General features: G+C 35.3%; 1 protein-coding gene across 1 annotated transcript in view; it reads left to right on the top strand.

The window, feature by feature from the left end:
• Positions 1 to 7087, top strand: part of LOC124353982 (probable low-specificity L-threonine aldolase 2) — a 28826-nt gene extending 21739 nt beyond the window's left edge. The window contains 5 exon segments of the mRNA XM_046804084.1: positions 2689 to 2777; positions 4786 to 4968; positions 5154 to 5246; positions 5248 to 5348; positions 6838 to 7087. Of these exon segments, the coding sequence (XP_046660040.1) occupies positions 2689 to 2777; positions 4786 to 4968; positions 5154 to 5246; positions 5248 to 5348; positions 6838 to 7072 (701 nt within the window). The 3' untranslated portion in view covers positions 7073 to 7087.
• The last annotated feature ends 10843 nt before the right edge of the window (positions 7088 to 17930 follow it).

The raw sequence follows: 17930 nt of genomic DNA on the forward strand, positions 1-17930 counted from the left end.
TGAAACCTTATTGCCACACCCACACAGTATATCAACATGCATACATTGAAGGTTAGTCAATCACTACTGCTCTCCACAGTCTAGTGGAGGTGGTGGAAGACACTTTCAAAGAAAAGAAAGCCCTAATCAGTGTCTTTACGGACATTGAAGGAGATTTTTGAAATGAGTAGCATAAGAATCCATGGAGGCAGCACTGAAAGTTGTAATGTTTCAATAGATGCTGTCAAGTAGATAATAGCCCTATAATTCTACAAGTAAGAGCAAAGCTCAGAGATGAATCGGCCTCAATCACAGCCCGGAAAAGGTGCCCCCAAGTAAGGGTACTGTCTCCCCTTTTGTGGGCGATAGTGGTTCACAATCTGTTGATAAAAAAGAGAAGAAAGGGGAATAAATTTACTATGCTATGCTGACGACCTAGTACTTATGGTCAGGGGAAGAAATAAAGACACACTGGAACGCCTCACTCAAAATACCTTTAACCTTTATAAGCAACTGGTGTCATGAAAATTCTCTTTACTTTTTTTTTACATAGTCCTTCTTACACTTAACGTGACGTACAAGCATAGATACAAACCATTCGTAATCTTCTGTACAAAATCAAATAAACAGTATTTAAAGAATAAAATTAATAGTTGCGATGTATTCTAAAACTAACAAAATAATATTTAATAAAAACAAAATGTACTCTTAAGTTTATATTATGTATAAAATTAATAATACGAGGGTAATAAGATTGGCGAGCTTTCTTTGGCGTGCTTGGCGAAGCAGTATGACCCCATTGCATTGACTGTTGTTTTGTTTCAAAAGAACGCGCGATCGCATGATGCTCTCCCTTGCACAGCTAGAAGCGTACTGAACGGCTGCGCACGCCGATGTGAGAATGGCGGCGCTACCCCCACTACTTATCGTGCCACGCCCAAACTGCGGTTACTTTATGGACGACCCTCGTATATTGAAACATAATATTAATGATTTTTAAAGAGAAATAAGATTTCATACGTAATATTAAAGTAAAAAATCATTCTATTTTTATTAACTGTTTTCTTTCACTCACATATTCATTCTGTCTGCAACAAACCAAGACTAGCGACACTAGGGCACCGACATGGGGAGAGTCTGAGGATTAACCCATAAAAAACAATTGTAATAACCTTCACCAGAAAAAAATTCAAACTTGCTCATCCGGTTCTAGACCTTTCTAGACAAAACGCTAACATGGAATTCACATATCAAAAATATTCCAAAGTGACAAGGGCTCTTGGGAGCTGTAAAAGACTCCGGATTTAAATGGGGACCCAAAATTATACATTGGATCTATGAAGCCATAATAAAACCAATGGCCACATATGCAGTTCTTGTATAGTGGCTGAAAGTAGAACAAAATGCAGCTACCAAGAGGCTTCAAAGATAAGTTTGTGTAAGTATTACCGGGGCAATGAACTCCTGTCAAACTCTGGTACTTGAAGCATTACAGGATACACTCCTCTGGGACAGGAGGTGAAGAAGACAGCCGCATTAAGTGCAATGTAGCTTCTTAGTAAGAAGGTGATTAAGTCTACATTCTCAGAAAGAAACATGGTTTTCCCTGAGGCTAAAGTGGTAACCTAAGTTTCAGAGAGTACGGTTAAGAAATACTCCTTTGAAAACCATATCTCGTCTTTATTAAAAAGGAGTAAAAAGACGGCCTACCATACTAAAGGTGTTCTGAAGTATTACACAGATGTTTCTCAACTAAACTCTAGGGCAGGGATTAAAATATAGGGGCCAGGAGCAAAATCAGCTGTGCCAATTCTTCCAAGCAGAAGTCATAGCAATAGAATCATGTGCCAGAAAGTTTATACAAAGCCAAAAAGAGCAGAATATTCAGACAGTCAGGCACTCGATGCCTGCTTGTTTGACTCAAAAGCAGTATGAGAATGTAAAAATGTATTAGCAGAACTGGCAAAGAGGAACAAAGACACCCTCTCCAAGATAGGCACAGAAACTCTTCTGGTAGGTCCAGAGGCAGGCTGCGGAATAGGTTTCTTCTATAGCAAAGCTTTAGTAAAAGATTGGGAAAAAAGTAATAGATCCTTAACCTGGAGAAATGCCTCTGGACTTAGGCAATCTAAAATGTTTATCTCTCCTTGTGCAAAAGGGTAGTTAGTACTCCTTGAACAAAGTAAGGAGGATATGTGACTGGTATTAGGAATATTGACAGGACATGGTCCTCTGAGGAAACAACTTGTGAAGGTGGGTCTAAGCCAGACTGATGAATACTGACTCTGAGGTGTGTATTTTCTCAGCCCTAAGGACATCAGAAATCACAGGAGCCCTCAAATCTTGTAGGCTTCTTTTAAAGCCTCAGATTCTGAGGGCCTAGGACCTAAATCTTTACCAAGGGAGGCGCAAAGGTTTTCAGGACTACATGCGGAGACTCTTGTACCTTTCCCTATATATATATATATATATATATGTTAATTTTTGCAGGATTTAAATGGTTTTTTTTTGTCTGAAATTATCTTTTCCTGAAGGTTTCGCTTTTAGTGTGTCTATAATTTGACTAATTTCAAAGCAGTTTGTTTTGTACAAGTTAGGGTTAGGCAAGTGGGATGACGGTGTCTTGAGTGGTTGTGATACCACTCTATGTACAATAAATTAAACACTTCCTGTGGTTAAAAGATTATTAATTATTGTGTTTGTTGGCAGCAATGGCACACTGTGATCGTAGAGGCTGTGAAATCATTCTCGGAGATAAGAGCCACATGCTATTATGGGAACAATCTGGACCAGCACAGGTAAGTGTTTGTAATTGGAGTGAATGTAGTGGACGAATATGTGATAGAATTAGATCTTTAAGAAGAATGCATTATAAAAAGAATAATATATTCAATTCAATTAATTTATGTTTGTCATAAAAAATTATACTCATTGGAGCTTTGTTCCTGCAATGTGGCATTTCATACAAACACACACACACACACACACACACACGCATACACGCGATGAGTGCAGAGATGGAGTTTCATTTGAAGTTCATCACTTACCTTAAGGATTTGTAAGGGTGGTTTTAAATTCAATGATTTTTTATCGGATGACCTCCTGGCCAAGTGTATTCCATCCTGAAGCAACTAAATAATGTAGAGTGCAGTGCAGATATGGAGGTTTCTGCCTGTGCTCATTTATTACCTCAAACGTTTTAAAGGTAATTTAATGTTTTATGATTTCATACGGCATTATCTTCTTTTTGGGGGTTAAATGAATTCAATCAAGAAGCGCTTAGTTAACATAATAATAAAGAGATGGTGTTTCTTCTTCTGTCTGTAATTAACTCAAGGATTCTAAGAACGATATAGAAAATTATTATTTCACGCTGGATAACCTCCATTGGAGGCTAAGTGTATTTCATCCTGAAGCAATTAAATAATACAGAGTGTTGAGTGCAGATTTCTTACAATGTTTGTCACTTCTCCTAAGAATTGTTAGGATGATTTTAAACTTTTACAATTTGTTACCGGATGGCCTCTGTTTGAAAGCAGTGTGATAAGACATACATTCTTCCAATAATTGTTACATAGCTTAAAGATGCTAGGGAACATTTCGCTGTTTAAGTTTTGGGTCGAGATCACATTCCTTTGGAGTGAAATTATAAAACTTATTTTTTGTTCTCTTAGAACAAGAACCTTAGAAAATTGCACCTAGTCCTATAAGGACCTTGGCGCTGCTTCCGGAGTGACGGGATATTTTGGATGGGTAAGGTTAACCATCCAACCTTATAGTAGGGACCACCTACTGTCGAGATTCATGAGGAAAAGTTTAGGACACTATCTCAAGTAATGTCCTCTCGGAAAATGAAGCCAGCTCTGAATCAGTCAAAGTTACATAAAAACTAGTATTGTATTATTGCCCCCCAGGAGGGTTCACTTCTGGCTGGTTTATACCTTCCAATTGAACCCACTGGGTACATCAAAAACTGATGTCACTTAAATCTGAGCAACCTTGTGGATTTCCAGGAAAGGCACAAATGTCGAGATTCTAGGGCGCAAGGGTAATTTGATAGGTCTAGTCTACTGCGGGAGATGACTCCGGAAGCAGCACAAAGGTCTCTCTAGTTGCAATTTTATAAGCTTCTCGTCCTAAGAGAACAAAAAAATGTTATTAGTAGTGAATATAATTTAAGGACATACAAATCCCAGAGCTCATAAATTTTAGTGCAGTATCATTGTAGACGAATGTCTACTATTTGAAAACTCATTCGTTAGTATTGGATGAGCATATAGTCAATTGGGAAAATAAATAAAGTTTGCAATAACTGTGATGCAAAGTAACACTAACTTTCATTTATTAGTAAATTTGGCGTGGAATGCTTTGGGATCTACAAGATTTTTTTCATGTTTAAAACGAAGAAGCATGGATTACACTTAAGGATTAGATTCCTTTATCTGGAGATGTATAAGAACATATATTTGTTCAATACAGTAAATTGAATTAATTTTTTTTTTAATTATGGAAGTTCATGTAATGAGTAGTGTTGTTATTTTGTTAATCAGTAAATCTATGATTCAATACATTTTGGATGGGAAAATACAGGTACTACTACAGTTAAAAATCAGAAAAGAGATACTTTATAAATGCAATCCAATATTGAATTCTTACTAAATACATTCAAGATACAAGTTACAAAACAAATTATTATAATTGTTTTTTCTATAAGTTTAAGATGGAACAATTTTAATGTGTTCACTGTTATTAAACCACGATAGTCATTGGTTGAAAAATGGAATAATCCCCATTTTGTATTTGCAGTTGGGCGGGATTCAGATGACAACGGTTACCAACCTCCCGGATGGAACTTTTAGCCTAGAGGAGATGCTAACCAAATTGCGGGATGACTCTAACGTTCACACCACAACCACTTCTCTCATCTGTGTAGAGAACACACACAACTGGTGTGGTGGACTGCCCCTTCCACTGCCTTGGATGGAACAGGTCTGCTTCACATTCAGTTTGCAATCAGATACTTAATGCCTCAATACAGAAATTGATTTAAAATCGTATTATTCAGGGTTTTTTATCAGTCAGTAACTTGACAACAATCATTGACAAGTGAGAAATGTTGTAAGACTACTCTACTTATTGCCCTGCAGTTCTGTAGTATAGGATACGTGTTGTAGCTGGCCACGATCTCGCGAGAACTGAAGATCCCCCTGCATATGGACGGTGCCCGAGTGTTCAACGCTGCGCTCTGCTGCGACATGTCAGTGGCAGAAACTATGCAAAGACTTCTCCTCTGTGTCTGTATGCCTTAGTAAGGGTCTTGGTGCACCTATTGGCTCAGTGTTGGTCGGTGACAAGCAGTTCATCACCAAGTAAGTAACATAATATAGATAGTTTAAGAATTTTTTAAACGAGGTTTTACAAGAAAATTTTGTGTGGATAGGTATATTATTGTATAAATGGTTTTTTTATAATCTGAAACTAGTCTTGATACCAGGTGCTTACTCCGTAAGGTTATGCCATATTTTGGTATGAATTCAAATAAACATGATAGTAATTGTATATTTCTTCTCTTAAATGAAAGAAGTTAAATGTATTTAACCATAATTTTTGATACAATAATGATGCACTTTCAGTTTATATTTTAATCTAATTGTATATCCAAGAAGTTTATGTCACATTTGAAAGAGTCTACTTTATAACAAGTATCCTTTGCAGTTCATCAACATTTATTTCATCTCCCTCATTCCTTTTAGAACATTTCTTCTAGCTTTCAAAACAACTTTAAACAATACTTAGAATCTACACCAAGATTATGCAATATATACTTTATTAAACGCCTTGCAATTTCTATAAAAAAGAAATATTGTCATTTTAATGATTAAACATAATTATTCATTTATGTCATTCTGATACACTCATTTTGTTTTAGACCTCTTACACTAGAATTAATAGCTGATGTAATTGAGAGTTAAATGGTTTGTGATTCTGGTGATAGTAGAGAAATAAAATATCACAACTGTGGACAGATATTACATTGTTAAGAAACAGCAAGAAAAAATACTTAAATTGGAGCATTGAGGCACTTCTGAATTAGCAGCAAAATTATCAGATAAATACCATTGTCACAATATATTTTACATGTCGTTCCAAAAAGGTAGGATATAATCTTTTTTTCATAAAACATATTATAAGGGAGATTTATCAAACATTTTTTTGTACAAAAGTTAAATAGTATTAAAATGAAAGAAACAGGATTATCCCGGACATTTGCTATCGTTCAGTAATACAAAAAAGGAGCATTAAAATGATTTCATTGGTCAACTTCAAAATACGTTAATGCTAACAATGATGACAACTTTTAAAATCAAAACAATCATTAACCCATTGTCTACCAGTGATGTATGTTTCCAGTAGTCAGTTAGCATCAGAGTAATCCAACTATTAAAGAACTGAGGTAAAAGTCTATTTAATATTTGTAGAAAACCCAGTAGTTACATGGTCAAAGGTATTGAACTTTGAGTTCAAGTTAGTGGTGCCTCAAATCTTACCTGAGATTAGTTTTAATCAGAACTGTTAAATGACCTTGTACACTCCTCCCCTCCCCCATATTCTGATTGATGATACTTTAACCACAAGTTTATCAGCTCCCATAGAAATAAGGCTAAAAACGTAATCAACCTCTCTTGTAAAAGAATACAAGGATGAATTAATTATTTTTAACATAATTTTGTTTGTTAATATTGTATAGTCCATGAATTAATACATTTTACTATAATCTGTACTGAGTAATTATTATCAAATTTCATAGACTTAATAGGGAAAGAGGAGCTGGAAAATACAACATCTGAACTTTTGCAGGGCACGCCGCCTGCGGAAGGTGGTAGGTGGAGGGTGGCGGCAAGCTGGCATTGTGGCAGCAGCGGGTCTCTATGCCCTGGAGAACATGGTGGATCGTCTCGCGGTGGACCACTCAAGGGCACGAACTATAGCCGAAGGTGAGTCAGATTTAGATTATCAGACAATCAGTCAATACAATCTTTTTCATTCTGCACAATTGTGCATCAAATGGTGTCAGGAGAATTGTTACAAGTAAAACTAAAGATATAGTGTATAGGAATACTATACAAGTTTATATAATTTGTCTTGTATAATAGTCTGCGTCTATAATACATTTTCAAGGTTTTAAAAATTTATTATTTAAAAACTAATTAGATTACACTGTCTGACGATACAACATTTTTTTAAATCATCAAATGAGTAAGGTGAAATAAAAATAAAATACAATAGTTTATTTTGGTTATGATTACCCTTTTTTACACACAAAGTATGACAAAAACATGTTTGGCAATCAGTAATTTTTGTATTGCCAATCAGTAGTCTGCCCCCCCCCCCACCCCCCCCCCCCCCCACCCCCCCCCCCCCCCACCCCCCCCCCCCCCCACCCCCCCCCCCCCCCACCCCCCCCCCCCCCCACCCCCCCCATTTTCACCTCTTACAAATCCTTTTTGAAAAAGGTGTTTTACAAACATAATGACTATTGCCAATAGTGTATTGCCATAGTTTTTTGGCTCTTAGTTGTGTCGATATCGTGTGTACCGTCACACGCACAGTACAGGAGAGCTTCGGTTAATACAATCCATCACTATCAAAATTTCCAGCGGAAACAACTTCGTAGCCTGATTGGCAGGTTACTAGATTAAACTCTAAAGAAAGCCTTAAATTTGGTTCATAGGTTTTTCAAATTAGGTAACGAGGAATAAGAATAGTGGTTTTTCTTTAATATTGAGACTAAGAAGTGGCGTGTCTATTTAATGATGAAATATAAAGAATAGTAAATCATGTTCTATTAGTGTTTTCTAGCCATGTTTGAAACTACAATACATTACATTACATTCATCTTATTAAATACACTTCAAACTTACAAAATTTATTGTGCGAGAAGTCGTTATTGCTAAGCCTATCACCTCAGAGAGTCTGGCAAAAATTTGCTCTTGTCTATCTGTTTGTCGTGTTTGTGGCATGATCTTGAGAACAAAATTTCCTACAGACTTATTTTATGAAGCTCTTCATCAGAGGGCAACATCAAAGCTTTTGGTGATGATACTACACATCATCTCATGGTATTTGTCTGAGCATATTATGAAACTAAAAAAAAAGTGATGGAGGTGGATGAAAATTATTAGCAGTTTTGGTGATTGAAGATAGCTCTCTAGTCTCTACAGCAAGGCTACAATATTACAAGAATTTAACTGTGTAAGCAGTGTTTTTATTGCGGTTTTAATTGGAAAATTTAAATTGTAACAGATTAGTGTTAAGCAATTAAAATTTTAAAGAGTTTGTGTAAATCGGTAGGCGGATATGCAATCAAATCAACTCTAGCAATATAGTCTTGTCATTGACTATAACACAGAATCACATGTGAAGGTTAAAACAAATAATAGAGTAAAGATAAGTCAATTTTATTTTAGAATAAATTACAACAGTCGCGTAGTGAGGATTTTGGCGCCATGGAGCGACTCAGTCGCTGGCGCCCCTTCCCCAACTTTTATTTTACATGATCAATCAGTGCCGACAGTTTCACCTCACTACCGTAACAAACCTTTCTTGGCCATCATTTCATCAGCAATGTAAGGCGTCTTTGACCAAACATCATTTTTTATAATAACTTACAGTCTACTATTCTTTATAAAGTTTTGTTCCTTGTAAGAGACCTAGTTTACGTGTATAGCAATATGTATTTAAATCTCAATTCAATTCCATAGGGTTTGGAATGAAAGTACAAATTTCAATATATTTAATAAATATGTATTGAAAACCCTAGTTTAAATTTGAGCACATTATCTAAAACGTGAACATAGTAGTTAAGTAGTTACAAAACCAACTCTGCATATTCCACTTCCAAAAAGCCCCCGAACGCTTCTTCTATGACTAGTTGTGCTGGCCTGTCGCCTTCGTCAGTTTTTATCTTTATATAACGAAACACTGTACTCAGCTGGTCGGTTTTTCGCTATATCTTGAGTTGTATCAAAGATAATAGACACATAGGGACTTTTTTCATTTCTTCCTTGATTTCTTTTTTTATCTCTTTGGAAATCAGGTTGATCAGCTAATTTTAAATCTGAGGACTAAGGTAGTTAACACTACGTTTTTGGTAACTTAATTAAATCTGCAAGGACCTGGTCATATCTTGCTAGCATATGTATTATCTCAAGTAAATTTCCTTTCGATTTAGTTGCATCTTCATCGTCATTACACAATCTGTGCTCTCTCAGTGGTAAGTCGTTTGTAGCTAACGTAATAATGACGTCCACCACTCGCCTTAAAACTTGTCTCCAGTAATCAGTGGCTTTTTTAATCTCCTCCAGATTCTCACTATCAACTGTTAGGCCTAACTGCCAACGATAGTATATTTCACACGCAATTGCATGACTTTGCGAATCTTCTTCATGGTCTTTTATGTTTCGACCTAAATGTGCCAATCAGACGTACGTTTCGAAAATCCCACATCAGTATAGGCCATATTGAAAAGCCAGCATGGCTGACAATAGCAAACATTGAGGATGTTTGAATAGCATAACCAATTACGTTTTATTCTCAATTGGTTTTCTTTATTCTTTTGAAAATACCATTTCTCGTCAAATCCCCTATTTTTATTTCTCCCTTCTGATTCTTTTGAAAATGGCCCTTTAGGCTGATGAGGGCCTAATTTTATTATTTGCCGTTTTTGTTTTGGCTGTAAGAGTGGTGTTTTCAAAATTACCTTTATCAGAAGAACTTATAACAGCTGTTACATTTTCTTTAAGGTTCAACTCGCAATCAGTACCTTCAGCTTTAACTAGGCCTACCTTAGAAAAAGGTTCCTGAAGAAGGACGTGGTCTTCTTGCATCTTCAGGTAAGCCTACCATGAACCAAGTCCCGAACCGTTTGCTCCCAAGTCCTCATCGCTTTGTAGGTACTCTTGTGAGCTACAAGTGGGTTCTTGAGAAGCTGCAACTACTGAAGTGTCCCTCGAAAAGTAGGTAGATAACTTCTTTACTTTCTTAAGTTCAAGGATTTTCTGCGTGACCTTTCTCTAACCTTCGTTTCAGATACTCAGCACCACTTAGTTTTTTTGACATTATATACCAAAGGTAATAAATCAACACCACACAAATCACATCACAACAAAATAAATAATATAATCAATACTTTGCACTAACGCTAAATTCTGCAATCACTACGCAAAGGTAAATTGAAGTAAGTCAATCACTTGGTGGGTTCTGTACGGGACGCCTTTTGTTTCAGCCAAGGTCAATGACAGACTGACTGACACAAAGACACTGTGCGGCCGTGATGCGCGTGGAAAGGGGCTGCTTCCCGCAATTTTATCGTCCGCCCGCCCGCCGCCCCCGCCCTGGAGCGGTCGCTCCACTCGCTCCTCTGTCGCTACGCCACTGAATTACAATTAAGGTAGTAGTTGGGGTCAGAGACTGAAATTGAGAGCATACATTCCCCATCAAATCCTGTTCCTTTTGCGAGCTCGTTCTTCCCTTGGCTTTCATACGAGAAGGAGCAGGTATGCGACTGTGGACTATACAACAGCGATTTTATATGTTTTATAATTTGATCATCAGTGATTTATAAAGTAAAATAGTATACGGTCATTCAAAATACATGATAAGACGTTGTTTAGTGATGAGTAATGATTTGGAGAAATAGTAAAAATGGAGAGAAACTGGTGAAACTCTTAACTACGTGCTCTTAACTCCTTTAGTCTTATGAATAAATTCAAACTCATATTGAAGTAAAATGAGTTTTAAATGCTCCTACAGTGTACGTTGGTGGTAAGTATGATAGATTGCTAACACCAGGACTATATAACAACAATAAACAAGTGACAGTTATTGCATATACTATCGCCGAGCAACTGGTACCACCATCGAGGACTTAAAGCTATACACAAACATTCAACTATTGACTTAAATTTTTCCAATAGCAAAGGGCATTTGACATCGTGGGACACAATATTTTTAAATTTGACCTACATATGTGACACTATTTGACCTTATACCTGAGGGCACCACCACACTGGGCTAGGGCTAAATTCATTGACACACATTCCTGAACTTCTACAATTGGCAAAAATAAACTTTGACAGTCCCACTACATCAAATTTCTACATTTGGTGCAAGCAACGTGAGACGAAATACTATTCAAAATTTGATCCACACTCATGACCATCAAGACATCTCAAGAATGAATTAAACTATATCATAACACTTCTGAAAATATAGTTATGAAACAATTGTGTAAAAAGACTAAAATCACACTGCCCACAAAGTTTTAAATCATAATAGCACTCATAATGATTGAGCTAAACAATGGGTGGGTGGAAGGTAATATTTTATTCTATTTTAAATGCTATTTTCCGTGGTATATGCAACATTAGCATAAATTGCCATAAATTTCTTATTCAAAATAAAAATTGAATTCTTTCAGTGTCTCAAAATAAATTTTTTTAGCCTGGGAGTATTTGTACTTATGTTAAATGAATGTCAAGATTTAAAAGTGAGATGATAACTGATTCTTTGTTAAATATTATATAAAAACACTTTGATTAACACAATAACGTAAGCTATAACTAATAACTTAAGTACATTATATATTACTGTTAATCTTGTGAGCTTGTTAAAATCATTTATCTCTAACATTTTTGAGACACCACTGCTTCTTCTTCTTTCTTCTAAGGGACCATGCACTTAGGCCTCAAGGGCCTTTTGTGCACCCTGGAAGTATAGAATGAGACCAACTGGTTTACGGTTTCAGCAAGTTCTACAAACCACCAAAAACAACTGATTAGGATCCTCCTGCGGAAATTCACCAACTTTATCCAGTACTACCTTTCCTCCTACTCATCACACATTCTACAGAGCAGATCCGCCCGGGAGAATGCCAACTCTGTGAAGATTGCTTCCTCAAGTGACCATGTCCCTTAATTAGACCCACAACTTGAGAACGCACCGATCCACTTAATTCCACTGTATTTATTTTATTAATCATTATTTTAAAATGTTTTTTTAAATTATTTTATTTTAGGATAAGAATAGCTAAGCTTTATTCAATTTTAATATGTTATAACCTGTACCTGAACCGTTAGAATTTAATGTTTCATGTGTGCGTATATATGTAAACATACTGGATCACTGTTTTTGTGTGATTAATAATGATTATTTATCGATGCATTATTTTATATTTATAATTTTTTTCAGGATAAGTATAATTTTATATTATATTGATGAGTCACCTGTTCATTGCAGATCTTATCTACTACAATTATGTAATGTTATGTGACAATAAAAAAAGAGAGGTCAGATGCCACCACTGCTTAATTAAAATGTCAGTTAACCTGTTGACGAGTGCAGCAAAAACATACCCAAATGAGTGCGCACGGCATTTGCCGTTTGGTCCCGTATGAGGAGGCACGGCATTTTCCGTTGCAGACTAATGACTGTCAATTCGTTCTCACTGACTTACTGTGACGTCTAGCGGAGATTTTTGGAAACTTTTCAGTTGTTCCTAATAGTGTCTCTGTACAGTGCTGCTAGTCCCTGTATCGTGGTGGTACCTGGTGATAACTTTAAAAAACTATTTTACGGAGGTGGGACGCAAGACCCGCTACGCCTCCAAGGTCGCCATTTTATAAAAGCCACTCCCCCAGAATAACCCTAAGAAGCGAAAACTACTCAGGCAGTGCTATGTGGGCATGCAAACACACTACTCGAACTGGACAAAGAAGAAAAGAAACCAGCTATGAATGTTCAACATGTGAGGTCGCCCTTTGTATATATCCTTGTTTTGAGCAATATCACATATTAGCAAAGTTTTAAAACGAGGATATTGCTTTTTAACAATCTACAATGTACTTTTTATATACATTTAAACTATAATAAACAAGTTTATTGACATTTAAAAGTTTTTTTTTGTTTTACTCCTTAACAGTCTGTCCACTGGTCAATGAGTCACTCAGTATGGACCGTCAATAGGGGCACGGCAAATGCCGTGCGCACTCGTCAATAGGTTAAAAGGTTGATATAGCTGTGTAGTTTATCAGTCCTGTGTACTACACATACTAAACTAAATTTTTTACATTTTATGTGGTAGTATTACATTTTGGATAAAAGTGTGATGAATTGATGTGGAATGATCCTCTAAAAGATTTTGCATGTAGAAGTCTGGCACCTGTGAGGATAATCATTCTCTTTCACTGCCTCTATCACAAAGTACAGTACTAATCACTGAGAAACTTCTTTGATTAGCAGATTCCTTTAACACATCGTGTGTGGCACGATCACCGCCGACCGCCACAGAACACCACAGCGACCACACACACCATTGTTTGTTTAAGGGTTCAGTCATTCTCGTAGTCAGTAAAATATTTTTACCGCAGTCAATGTGTTAACAAGTGAAAATCACCAAACGCTGAATTATATAGTACCAGAGTTAAAGTTAGAGTAGTGCAATAAGAATAATGGCCTATTGTCCCTTGGTGTACAAAACTCCATTAACAATATACCATGTGTATTCTAAAATATAATTGCCACATGACTGGGAAATAGTAAACCAATCATCACCATTCTGTTCATTTTGTTTCAGATGACGTTCTGCATTACCACTGGAAATCCCCATATTGATTTTCCTCAGTCACTCACCTCCTCTGATGTGTGTGGATGTAGTGATCAATGCAGCTGTCTTGGGCAGTGATCACACCCTTAAAGTGTACAATTTTAGATTTGTTTCAATCAATGATTATTCAGTTTAAAGCTAATTTTAATTAATTCAAAACTAAATTAAAAATAATTATTTAAGTATTTACAAATCAGACTGACCAAGTTAAATTAAATTACCTCCAAATTAAATGAAGTTTTAGGTTATGCTTAACTTGTCAACACGAATATTATAATATAGTCATGTTAAAAAAATGCTTTTAGGCAGTTGCAAATGTAACGAACAAACCTGTTATATTCCAAATAACCTCAATTTACAGATAGTATCACTAGTACTTACTTGTGAGAGTTGAGACTAGTGAATCTGCCTTATGGACATCTTACTTAAGCACCACCCATCTGCCACTCAAGGAACAAGACATAATATCTGCTATCTGGTAGCAGTCTGTTATACATTGGTATTTTACTTTAATTTTATTCTGACTATTTGAAAGCATTAAATGCTTTTTCTTAATGGTGAAGTTTCAGTCAGGGATTGCAAATGTTCCAGTTTACGAGGAGGATATTGCATCCAATGCTAAAACTGTTGCCACATGAAATGTTTTTGGTTCTGCACTATCTAGCAGCAAATAAAGGAAACGACAATTTTAAATATATTTAAAAAAATCTTAAACACATGTTACATTGAGTAAACTTAAAGAAAAAGTAAACAATAAAAAAAAAAATACTCAACATTTTTTATTTAATTCATTAATATGAGGTAATTATTACAAGATTAAAATGGGTTAAAACTTTGGTCAAAAAATTTAGTATAGAAGCGTTATCTGTGATTTAAGGAAAGAACTAGCATTACGGAACAAAATTTCTACCACACAATTCCCATATGGATTACATTTCTATTCTCTGGAAAGTGGATCGCCATGGTAAAGGAACATTATAGCATGGCCATAAAGTATTAAAAGTATTGACCAAAAAAATTATTATGTTGTGTTTTTGTAACCAAACAAGGCTGCAGTTGTTTTGTTCTCTAGGACAAGAAGCTGAAAAATTACACTTATTCCTAATAGGTCCTTTGCGCTGCTTTTGCAGTTACAGGATATTCTGGATGGATAAGGTTTGGGGTAGGGGCCACCTCCTGTTAAGGTCAATGTGGAAGGATTTTGGGCAATAATCTCAGTCATGTATTCTTCGAATAAGGGGAAGTCAGCTGTGTACCAGCCTCACCAGTCACAGTCAAAGCAGGCAGAGGTGGCACACCTTTTTTTCTAGGCTAACAACTACCTTTCACACATTAGGGATCCATCAACATTTGCGTTTACTGATGTGCTCCTAGACATTAATAGGGTTACCCAGATTTAAATGACATCATCAGTTTTTGCTGTACCCAGTGTGGGTTCAACCGAAAACCAGCCAGAAGTGAACCCTCCTGGTGGAAAAAACAACTGGTGGCATCGTCCATCATTACCACGGAAGTCATGTCTTCTTGGAACGGGTCGATTAATCCGACATGCGGTCTAGAGGGAGTTTACTGTATTCGTATTGGAATCAAAAATTTGTTGTATAGGCCCATTCCTATGAAAAACATTGTGATGGAAAAATTAAAGGAATTTGTAAGGAAAATCAAAACAATATTTATAATAAACTATAATATTTATTGGTTTATCATACAGCCTGGCCTACAAGATGACTAGGTGGAGTGATCTCAAAGAAACGTGCCTCATGATTACCTAGTAATGTCAAATTTTGTTATTTAATCATTTTAACACAATACAATAATGGGTGATAATAATATCTACCTTCAATAGTTCATTCAAGTTCTACATCATTAAAATCAAGTTCATTTACCTTATTGTAGAACTTCATGAATGTCGACACTCAAATATTCTATTCAAAATTAATATTTTCAAATTTTTAAATAAATTTTACAGTAAAAATTTCTATTGTTTATTTTTTTCAATTCTACCATGTTCCAATTGTTTATAAATATTGTAAAAGCTACTAATAATTAGGTAAACTGTTATTAATTAAAATAAACATGTTTTTAATATTATGGTGCCATGAAGAAATTATATAAATAAACTTTACTATGTAGAAAAATCAAAACAAATATAATTAGGATAAATACAAATTAAAGAAAGCTGCCTCACTTTAAAATAAAAAAAATCTGCTGGTAACTACGGAACACAACTCTATAAATGACTATTGATAAATTAAAACACATCTTAAAAACAACAAAATAAGGAAATGTTTATGTAGATAATTAACAATTATACAAAAGATACATTAATCAATACAGTTATACACCCTGAAAATAGTGCAAAAGATTAAAAAACATATAGTATTTGAAAATATATTTTATTACAAAAGAATATGTCTGAACAAAGGCAAATAATGATTAGAAATGCCTAATTTGAAATTTACTGAAAAAAAATGGCAGTGAACACTTTTTCTTTAAATATATTTAAGGCAAAACGCCTTCTAAATTGACTTACTGTGAGGAAGAGCAAAAAAGCAATATCAAATTTGATGATCACTTATCTTTTATTGAAGACCTTAACTAGATTTTCATTTATGAAATATTGCACTTGATAAAATTTAATTCAGAAATGCCATTTAAAAATTACATAAATTGTACAATAAATCTCCAAAACCGTAACACAACTAATTTTCACCTTGATAAGTGATTTCACTTTAAGTAACTAAGTAATATGTACAGATTGTTATCTATTATCACAACACGTTCTGTACAATTAAATACAAAGACTGTGGAGAGAGCAGTTGGTGTTGGGCAATATTTATCCTCTTGCCGTTTTACAGCACACAAGGAAAATAATATAACAAATAGCTAAAATATAAACACTTACAACAACAATAATATAAACTCAAAGAAAAGGCAAAAATCCAACAATATAAATTAAATTTTATTTGTAACAAAATAATTGATCTTTGCGTATAATTAATAACAAGAATTTTAATAAGACTGTGTAAATAATTGTTTGCCAATTCTTTTCATAAAAATCCCTTGCCAGATCAAATTAGAGCACAATTTTTATCAATATAATGTCTTAAAACATCAGTGTAAATTACTATACAATACCAACAAATACTGAAACAAGTCCAAAACATTTTTGAACTGAAACCCGCCCTTCAGTTGTAGAGCTAGACTTACATGAAATAGAGAAATATAAAACAGTGAGTCAACTAAAAGTCTACCTAAATGTGGATGGAAATGTGAAAAATCTATTAATAAATAAAAATCAAAGGCTTCATTAAGGCTCTTCCATCTGGAGAAAAACTTCCGTCCAGTGTCCGACGAAGAGATTGAAAACACATTTTGGCATTGGAACGCAGCAATAGCTTGCTGTTCCTTCAGCAAGATCCTTATCTACTCTTTGGACTTCTTATTTACACCCTGGACTCTGACAGTTCATTGTCATCAGCATCAATGTCTTTGATATCGTCTTCTACTTCGCATTCATTCTGTTCAGTTATCGTCTCTTCCTGTGCTTCTCTCCTTTCCACAAGTGGGCGAGTTCTGGAACATCAAATATTGTCAAGTTTATTTTTATTAATTTACTTAACGCTAATGGTGTTTCAAGTTACATTCAGGGAATTTCATAACCAACCTGAAACTTAGTGTTGTTTCTAAAGCATACAGTAAATTTAATTCTTAAAATTAGAACAAACAGAAATTCATCTCCTTTCTTTGTTTGTTGCATGTGTTTTACATCTTGTGGTGTTCAGCCCTGATTTTAAACATTTCAACCACAACAGAACTGATGCTCTTTGCGCTGGAGGTGATAAGTCCGACAGTCCATACTGCAGATAAGCCTTACTTACTATCCCAATGTCTTTTCCTGTAGATAGCACAGTTCCCAACATTTGGCAGTCAAGTAAAATATAGTGGTTGGAGACGAACCTGGTTCCCTAATAAATAGGTATTTTAGATATAATCATATATAAAAACTGATTCTCAGTATCCTCCAGTACTGTGTACATGTCCTATACACTTGCATCTCACACTAGAGACTGTCACTGAATTAATATAAAACTGGTTCTCAGTATCCTCCAGTACTGTGCACATGTCCTATACACTTGCATCTCACACTAGAGACTGTCACTGAATTAATATAAAACTGGTTCTCAGTATCCTCCAGTACTATGTACATGTCCTATACGCTTGCATCTCACACTAGAGACTGTCACTGAATTAATATAAAACTGGTTCTCAGTATCCTCCAGTACTA

This window comes from Homalodisca vitripennis, chromosome 2, assembly GCF_021130785.1.
Source record: "Homalodisca vitripennis isolate AUS2020 chromosome 2, UT_GWSS_2.1, whole genome shotgun sequence".
Classification (NCBI taxonomy): Eukaryota; Metazoa; Arthropoda; class Insecta; order Hemiptera; family Cicadellidae; genus Homalodisca; species Homalodisca vitripennis.